Source organism: Aureobasidium namibiae (genome assembly GCF_000721765.1).
Source record: "Aureobasidium namibiae CBS 147.97 unplaced genomic scaffold scaffold_18, whole genome shotgun sequence".
Lineage (NCBI taxonomy): Eukaryota > Fungi > Ascomycota > Dothideomycetes > Dothideales > Saccotheciaceae > Aureobasidium > Aureobasidium namibiae.
Window position 1 is genome coordinate 562881 of NW_013581191.1, and position 8230 is coordinate 571110.

Sequence of the window (8230 nt, forward strand, 5' to 3'; positions counted from 1 at the left end):
TGGTATGGGTCGATCGCAGGAAGCGAGATGACGATGAGCATGTGCGGTCCGGTCGGCCACGAAAGACAGAAGCGGAGTACGATCGGGGGAAATGCTGACTATGAGGGATATGGAAATCTGCATTGATTCCAGAATGCTAGGAACCTTCCGTTCCACCAGCGCAAGAAAGAAAGAACAGAAGAACAATAGAGGTATACCTGCCAGTGGACGAAGAAACACCAAACTCCAGCGCCATGCTTTGCTAGACCTTAACCGCCACAACAGCCACCCATTTAACACCAGAAAATGTCACCGATCGTTTCTTCGATTTGATCCTACTTCAGAAGATTGGCAAAGACCATCAACTTCTCCACTTCGAGAGCGCCAGTCTTGCCGGAAACAGCGACAACTTCGACTTCGACTCTGTTGATACCGGGGTTCAGAGCGGTATCGTAGACTTGCTTTCTGTCGGCAACTCCACCGACCATGAGCTCGCGTGTCGTGCCCATAAGGCGGGCGCCATTGACGGTGACGAACAGCTTGTACTGTCGTTGTATCAAAAGGCGCTGAGACACGGTGGGGATTATGCTGATGTAGTAGTGGGCGCCGGGGACGGTCATGGTCAGCGACTGCTGAGTGAAGTGCTTGGATGCAGGAACATCAATGTGGAAAGGCTTTGGGGTATTGAGTTGAGGATGTGTTGTGATGACAAGACTCGGCAGAAGGGCTTCCGAGACAGGCTTTTGGCGGGTGTACTTGTCGGCAAAGGTTGGCGGTGGCACGTATTGCGGGATGTGAGGGACATGAGGCAGCATTGAGGGATGCGGACTGCCACTAAGACCGCGCACAGAGGGTGGTGGAGGCATTGAGTTGGCGGTTTCTGGCCTCGGGCTTTGTTTGACGTCTGGAGCGATGCTCTGTGGGCGGACTGTAGCGAGTGACGGCGAGGCAGCGACAGCCTTCTCCGTCTTGACTGCTGCTGTCGTAGCGCTCGGACTTGATGCCGTAGCGCTTGTTGCTTTGATTGCCGTCGGGATTTGGGAGGTTGACCGTGATGGGGCGGCGCTGCTTCCTGGTCTTGTGTGAGACGCGGCAGGTGTCCCGTTGGTGATCTGCTCCTCGGCAAGAGAGCTCTTTGGAGCTGGCGAAGCCTTTGCGCCGAGGTGTAGCACAGGCTTTGGTCTCGGGGCGCTGAGCTTGATCTTTGGTTGTACGGGCTCGTTGACTTGGCTCTTTGCGGATGCCAGACGTTCGTTGAAGAGATCCTCGAGCTCGACTGACAGGTTGAACATGTCGCTTCCATCCTCATTGTAGTCCCTTGCATTGCGCCAGATGTATGACACCTCATCTGCAAAAGCATCCCACGTCCTGAAGTCGCTTTGGCTTGTTGCAGCTCCACGACCATGCTGTCCTCGGACTCTCTTACGAACAGCGGTGAGCGACATGGGCTTCTTGATGACGGCGTAGTAATCCGTCAGTGATCGCGGAGGTAGTGTGACGAACGGCTGGAAGATTTCGATCCTGCCGGAATGTTAGCAGTGATTGGTCGAGATATTGCTGGCATAACCCACCCTTGATCTGTATAGCTGATCAAACCGTTGATGATGTGCTCCTGGGCTTGTTGGAAGGTCTTGGCGGTGAAATCGGTGGGGTCTGAGTCGTCTTGGACGGTGGCGGCCGGGCTTGAGGCGGCTGGCGGAGCAGCTGAGGACTTGCGATCGCGGGTGGCCTTGAGGGAGATTGTGATCTTCCTGGGTTGCTCGCTGGGCTCGCGAGTCGGAGGTGCTGACGAGGCAGTGTCATCGTTGTGACCAGGTATAGGAGTGGGCGCGGCGACGTAGTTGGGGTCCTTGTAGGCAGGGTTGTGTTTTGTCATGAAGTTGGAAAGAGCCTTGCGGATGCGCTCGGCGTCTTGGTAGACGGTCGACTTGTCATCATTGTATTGCTTTGCATTGGAGACCATGCGCTTGATGTCGCTCTCGACGGTGCTGAGGGTAGGGTATTCATTGCGTTCGAGCTTGTCCTGTGTATCTTGGTTAGACGGGGCGGTGGTCGATGGCAGCGGGGAGGAAGGTGTACCTGAACAGTCTGGATGGCGATGGGTAGCTTGATGGTGCGGTAGTAGTCGGGCAATTCTCTCTGCAGCGTCGAGTGTCAGTCCATGTTGCATAGTGAATCCAGAGAGTGGTGAATGAGGAGAAGTAGTAAGAGAGATGGTGGGAAGTGTGAGAGAAGGAGCAGAGAAGGAGCATACCTTGCTGGGCAAGTCGATGAACAGGTCGGCGATCAAGCGGCCACTGCAACGGGGTCAGACTCGGCCATGGCAGATGCTTTGGTTGTTGTCGCGGACAAACTCACGTCTTGTCTTTGGCTGATTTCAGATGGTCGATAAACTGCAGGCCGATGGTTGTCGTTGTCTGCGGAGTCTCGTGTTCCTGTGGGCGCAACTTGTCAGTCTGGATGGTCTTGAAGAGTCCAAGCGTTTGGTCGCGCTTGTCGAGTGTCGCAGACGGTGGTAGCGGGCGGTGACGGTGCTTTCGAGGGGAATCGTAGAAGCTCCTCCGCGACAACTACATCCACTCTACCCACCAAACCACTGCTGCTCTAGACAAGACAATGCGCACTCACCAGTCTGGTCTTTTGGCGCTTGCTTGCGCTGCCCTCGGCCTTGGGCGATGCGGCATCGTTTGCTTTGCGCTTACGATTGCGATTGCGGTCCATGGTGAATTTGGTGTCTCTGTTGTCGCGTAATTTGCTGCTTCTCTGCACGGCACTTCCGGACGTCCTGAAATGAGTGGTGATGCTGGTCGGTCGTGCCTGCCGAATTGCTCCCTCATGCTCTTGCGCGTCGCGCGTCTCGCTCTGCCACTTCGTCCGCTATCGTGCACGGACCACGGGACACGTGATTGGTTCAGGAATCTATTGTCCTTCACTACAATTATCAATCCTCCCTTGCTCTGTGACCTTTTGGTCGGTTCGTTGATTAAAGTGCTACATGGGCATCGACGTTCGAAGCTTGCTTGCTCTTGGTCCGCCGTGCTTGCATGCCGGTCTTGTCAAGAAGCTTCCCCTCGACTCGGACAAGCATCCTTACTCTTCGACCACCATTATCTGCCATGTCAACTGCCATCGCTATAAACACCACCACTACCCTCTGAGACACCCAAACAGATGACAGAAAAACGTATCAATCTATTCCCTTCTCATTGAACAATCGTCTAGGAATATCACTCGCCTGCCTAGGCACGTTGCCTGACAAGTAGTAGCAGCAACCGCTGCACCCTCCTGTGGCCCCAAACGCCATGCCAATCAAAAACACTCAAGTCCCCGCTCGATCAATGCAATCCCCTTACTTGTTCTCCTTCTCCTTTTCGAAGCTGCCAGTCGAGGTGATCTTCTGTGCTTCCTCGTCGGCCTTCATCTCGCGCACCTTGGCCAGAACAACCTCGCGGAAGATGGCTCCCTTGGCAAGCTTGCTCAGACTGCGCTTGTGTGTCACTCCTTGGTCCGTTGGCACCGCAAGTCCACCTTCCAGCGGCTTCTCCTTCTGATGTGCCAGTGCTTCACCAGCCGCCTCCTTTGCGCCTGCTGGCATGTCTCCAGATTGTGGTACCTCCTCCTCCTCGTCTTCTTGCATCTTGAGTGCCTCGATACGATTGGCCAGCTTGACGAGTTCGATACCACGCTTCAGACGAGCCTTGGTCATGTATGCCTTGATCTCGGGCAGCAAGTTGTGGTCGGTTGCACCCTTACCGGCGATCCATGCGTTCTTGAGTGATTGCTGTACCATGTGTTAGTCATATTCGGTAGTAGCCTGACTCTTTCAAACGTACAGCACTTGTAGCTCTGTTTTCGGGCTTGGGCACCAGCAGAGTCATGATGAAGTCCTTGGCCTCCTTGCTGACATCCTTCCAGTAGCGTTCGTGGAAGACAACTCTGCCGTGCTTGGTCTCTTCGATCAAATCGGTCAGGTTCTCGCTGCGGAAAGGCGAGTAACCGCAGAGAAGAGTGTAGGTGATGACACCGAGAGACCACATGTCGACGGGCTTGCTATGTCCCTTTTTGAGCATGACCTCAGGTGCTGCGTAGCCAAAGGAACCAGCCATGGTCTTGAGAACGCCGTCGGGGCTGTCAAGATGCTTGGCAATTCCAAAGTCGGCGAGTACAAGAGTCGAGTCATCGGCCTTGGTCAGGTAGAGGAGGTTCTCGGGCTTGAGATCTGCATAGTGTGGTCAGCAAGGAATAGAGGGGATGCTCATGTCAGTACTGACCGCGGTGAACGACATCGTTCTGGTGGAGGTAGTCGACGGCTTCCAGGACCTGCCTTATGGTCGCAGAAGCGTCCTTCTCGGTGAAGCGGCCCTTTTCGCAGATGCGGTCAAACAGCTCTCCACCAGTTGCGAGCTGGGTCACGATGTAGTATTTGTCCTGTGTTCCTCGGTCAGCCTCTGCCGTGAAGTATTCCGTCTCTTGTGCGTCTCACTCTGGACTCGAACCAATCAAAGAACTTGACAATGTGAGGGTGTTGAAGGCGCTGGAGCATCTGCAGTTCGTCGTAGACCATCTGGTCGTTGCCTTTTACGTTCTTCTTCAGGATGATCTTGACAGCGCATTTTCCTTGGGGTGACTCTGCTTCTCTGACGATGCCGTAGGTTCCAGCTCCGAGGGTTCTGCCAAACTTGTACTTGGCTCTGTGGTTGCGACATTAGGAAGAGTGTGGTGGAGGGTGCAGCATTGGACGAACTTCTTGTCATAGCTGTCGGGCTGACCGTGGAGTTTGTTGAGCATGCTGGTGACTATACCGGCGACTTGATTAGATAATGTTTGGAGCAGGTATTGTAGGGAAGAGTTGATTGACGTCAGGTTGGAGAGAGTGTAGGTGATGGTATGCAAGGCAGAAGCAGAAGAGCAGCAGCTCACACTGCGCAAGTCGCATGTGCGGATATGGTAGAGGAAGGAGCCATAGGCAGCGTTACTTACAACTCATGCTGGCGGTTGGGCAAGTGCGTCTTGCGGCGCTGCGCTCAAGAGGGGTAGATGAGCGACGGCGGCGGTTACGGACCCGAGGTTTGTCGCAGACGGGATGCAAGCAGCGGGCTGATCCAAGATTGAATATGCAAAGAGGAGGAAAGGAAGTCAAGTCACAGTAAGCGTGTCGCGCATTCGCATAGATGAATCTCACTCTGGCTGGAAGCCGGCGTGGCAGTGCGGCGTGGGGCAGCGCCTCAGCGGACGCAAGCTCGGAGGCTTCGAGACGAGAGCTCAAATGTCACGGCGGGCTGTGCTGAGTTTCAAGAGCACTAAGCTGAGAGCTGAAACACAAAGGTCATGCTCTTCAATCAATCGCTTGTCTATTTCTGCAAAATCCTGCATGAACCGCGCATTGCGGCTTCTCCTAGTCAATATCAACCTCGTGTTGGTTGTTGGAGGGGTTCTTGTGAGAAACATGTGAAGCTCCGCCTCCAACTTTGGCGGGAACTTCAGGGTCTTTTGTCGTGCTTTGCGGACTGAGACATGTCAATCCGATCACGACACTTTGCAATGTTCACCACTTGGGGCCTGCAAGATGCCAACTGAGCTTGTCGCTGTGTCAGACGTGATCAGCTCTTGATCCGCACAGCAGCATTGTTTGTGCAGGTCATGTTGTGACTCGAGCTTGTCGCGTGGCTCCACGAGCCGAAGAGCTTGTACCTTGTAGATTTGACAGCTGTATAGCACCGCATCGCTTGTCACAAACAGCTCTGCCTATACTCAGATGCACATGGAAAAGGTAGGACGAAGCACAAGACCTGCCAAAGATGAACAAGTCGGACGCGTGCCCGAAGGCTCGATGCAACTTCCAAGTTTCACGGAAGCTGCGACGGACGTCATACTGGTACAAGCACTTGAGCTGTGCCGCTTCTGACGTTTGCTGCTCCATGGAACAAACAAAACCTGAACCCACCCGCTACGTATTCATATGGTCGCAGACGGAGACAGAGCTTATATAACCCGAAAGACCTCGATATTCTCACCTTCCAAATCCTTTCTCCGGACCTGTCAACATTGGGTCAACGTTGCAATCAATCGTCTACCTTTCAGACGACGACTCTCTCCACCCCGCTCTCCACCTCTTCGTTCATCATCACAGACTCCAGAGCGAGCTCCAACACCACCGCCCCGTCCATCACCCTTCGTCGAAGAACGTGTTGTTGTTCATATCCAAGCCTTCGGTCCTCCGGATATCCAAGCAGCAGCTCCGATCACAACTGAAGCTCGACCGATCTCTGCCTCAGGAATACATCTCGAAAACAAACGCAGAGAGCTTCACGAGAGTCCCTAGGAAGTCAATCGTCGTCGACTCGCGCAAGCAGAACAGCTTCGACAAAGACAAGAGAACAACAATCTCCAGACTATTCTTGAAAGGATCGAAGCGAACCAACAAAATGGCCGCCAGCACATATCTCTCAGTCCTCGCCGCGGTCGTCGCCTTGATAGTCGGCGCAGTATACCTGTTCGGCGTCCCTCCCCAGTGGAAGCGCGCAATGGAGGAGAAGGCCCTCGAGACAATGGGCGAGAACAAGGCCTCGTATCTGGTCAAGGGTATGCACAATTCTCTCTCCTGCTGCTTCACACGGGTTGCTAATACGACTCTCTTCCTGCAGATCAAATCAACAGCCTCCCTGCGTCGGACCAGAAGGAGATCGGCGAGATCAAATCAGGAGTCGGAAATCTCGTCGGAGGAGCACTCCAGAATCCCCTTGGCAAAGAGGCAGAACAGGCAGGAGACACTCTCACTAGTCCCCTGACTGGTCGTTGAACGTGGGATATTGCTTTATTAAAAAGGATCGTGTTTAAGATGACGCTGCCAGTTTGTCAATGGTTGACTTGGTCAAATTACTTTTACCTATGACTCCTAACGAGCAATGACCTATGTATCGATTGAGATGATTTCGAACTGTACCTGTCCACTCGTGAAATAATCCTATCAAGTTATGATCATGACTCTGCGGAGTTGTTCGATGACTCCGATTTTCACATGCGTGGACCCTGGGCGTCAGAGTAGGCGCGGACGCGGGCAAAGGCACCATCTTCAGCCTCGCAACAAGTCCGACATCTTTCAAGGCGAGCTATACCTATCTTTTCGCATTACAATCACCTGTGCTTCTTGCCATCTGTCTTCCTCGCAATCTTGTCAAAAAAACAACTGTTCAGTCTGCGGCCTCGTACCGTATTCCTCTGCACCGACGACTACCATACTCCGCCGCAACACTCCCGCCGTTGGACTTTGCTCGACAGACCACGATAACTTCAGTCGTCCACCATTGTGAACGTCCCCGGCAAGATGATGAGCAGTAAGCGACTCCAGAAGGTATATTTTCAGGCGCAATGGACTCTGATGGAATACTCACACGGCGCAGGAGCTCATCAAAGTCCAAGGACAACTGGCGCCTGGCATTACCCTCGTCCAAGCAGAGAACCTCAAGACATGGCTCATGGACATCCAAGTCATGGATGCAAACCCCATCTACCAGGGCGAAACATACCGCCTCAAATTCGAATTCAGCTCAAACTACCCCATCGGTATTCTGATCTTCTCTCCCAATTTTGTGATCTCAGACTGACCACTTCCTGCAGAGCCGCCAGAAGTCGTCTTCATTCGCCATCCTGATCGCCCTATCCCCATCCACCCTCACATCTACACTAACGGCATCATCTGTTTGGATCTACTCGCTTCTCAAGGATGGTCGCCGGTGCAGAATGTCGAGAGTGTTTGTCTCAGCATCCAAAGCATGTTGACCGGCAACTCCAAGAACGAGCGTCCTCCTGGCGATGCCGAGTTTGTGAGGACCAACCGCCTTCGCCCTCGCGATGTTGCCTTCCACTTTCACGACAACGAAGTTTGATATGCTTGCCTTGGTTATGCGATGGATTCGTTGGTTGGGTAGACTTTTTCGGTTGCTGTGTTCTGTTGCTTTTGGTATGCATGCATGGGCCGGCGTTTTCTGTTCACAACTTCTCGGTTCATGGATCCGCAAGTCGCGTGTTCTGGGTTATCATGAGCGAATTTCAAGTCTTTCTTACTCGTTGCGAGAACGACTTTCTTCGCGCTCTCATCAAACTCCCGGCCATCGTGTTTTCGTGGTTTTTGGCGTTTTCGTGCTCCTCGATACTTTGTCTGTCGCAAGCAACAGCAGAGAGATCTTATCGCGTTGCATTCTTGATCTGTTCGACCCCAGCAGCGTTTGTTGGCAACATCCTCACGCTGCTG

The 8230-nt window shown here is 53.4% G+C and overlaps 4 protein-coding genes across 4 annotated transcripts; 2 read left to right on the forward strand and 2 right to left on the reverse strand.

The window, feature by feature from the left end:
• Nucleotides 1-314: 314 nt before the first annotated feature.
• M436DRAFT_54775 (Bromodomain-containing protein) lies at nucleotides 315-2700 on the reverse strand (the record flags this gene model as incomplete). The annotated part of the gene is made up of 6 exons (XM_013568609.1): nucleotides 315-1500; nucleotides 1551-2002; nucleotides 2059-2118; nucleotides 2234-2276; nucleotides 2338-2414; nucleotides 2608-2700. The coding sequence occupies 6 exons, from the start codon at nucleotides 2698-2700 to the stop codon at nucleotides 315-317; spliced, it is 1911 nt and encodes a 636-aa protein (XP_013424063.1).
• A 628-nt stretch (nucleotides 2701-3328) lies between these two features.
• Nucleotides 3329-4767, reverse strand: M436DRAFT_54633 (Ca2+/calmodulin-dependent protein kinase; the record flags this gene model as incomplete). The annotated part of the gene is made up of 5 exons (XM_013568594.1): nucleotides 3329-3760; nucleotides 3813-4198; nucleotides 4251-4407; nucleotides 4463-4670; nucleotides 4724-4767. 5 exons carry the CDS (start codon nucleotides 4765-4767, stop codon nucleotides 3329-3331), a joined length of 1227 nt encoding a protein of 408 aa, XP_013424048.1.
• A 1637-nt stretch (nucleotides 4768-6404) lies between these two features.
• On the forward strand, nucleotides 6405-6778 carry M436DRAFT_55013 (uncharacterized protein; the record flags this gene model as incomplete). The annotated part of the gene is made up of 2 exons (XM_013568656.1): nucleotides 6405-6561; nucleotides 6624-6778. 2 exons carry the CDS (start codon nucleotides 6405-6407, stop codon nucleotides 6776-6778), a joined length of 312 nt encoding a protein of 103 aa, XP_013424110.1.
• Nucleotides 6779-7303: 525 nt separating this feature from the next.
• Nucleotides 7304-7865, forward strand: M436DRAFT_66893 (putative ubiquitin-conjugating enzyme E2 W; the record flags this gene model as incomplete). The annotated part of the gene is made up of 3 exons (XM_013568695.1): nucleotides 7304-7330; nucleotides 7380-7542; nucleotides 7597-7865. The coding sequence occupies 3 exons, from the start codon at nucleotides 7304-7306 to the stop codon at nucleotides 7863-7865; spliced, it is 459 nt and encodes a 152-aa protein (XP_013424149.1).
• Between the last annotated feature and the right edge of the window lie 365 nt (nucleotides 7866-8230).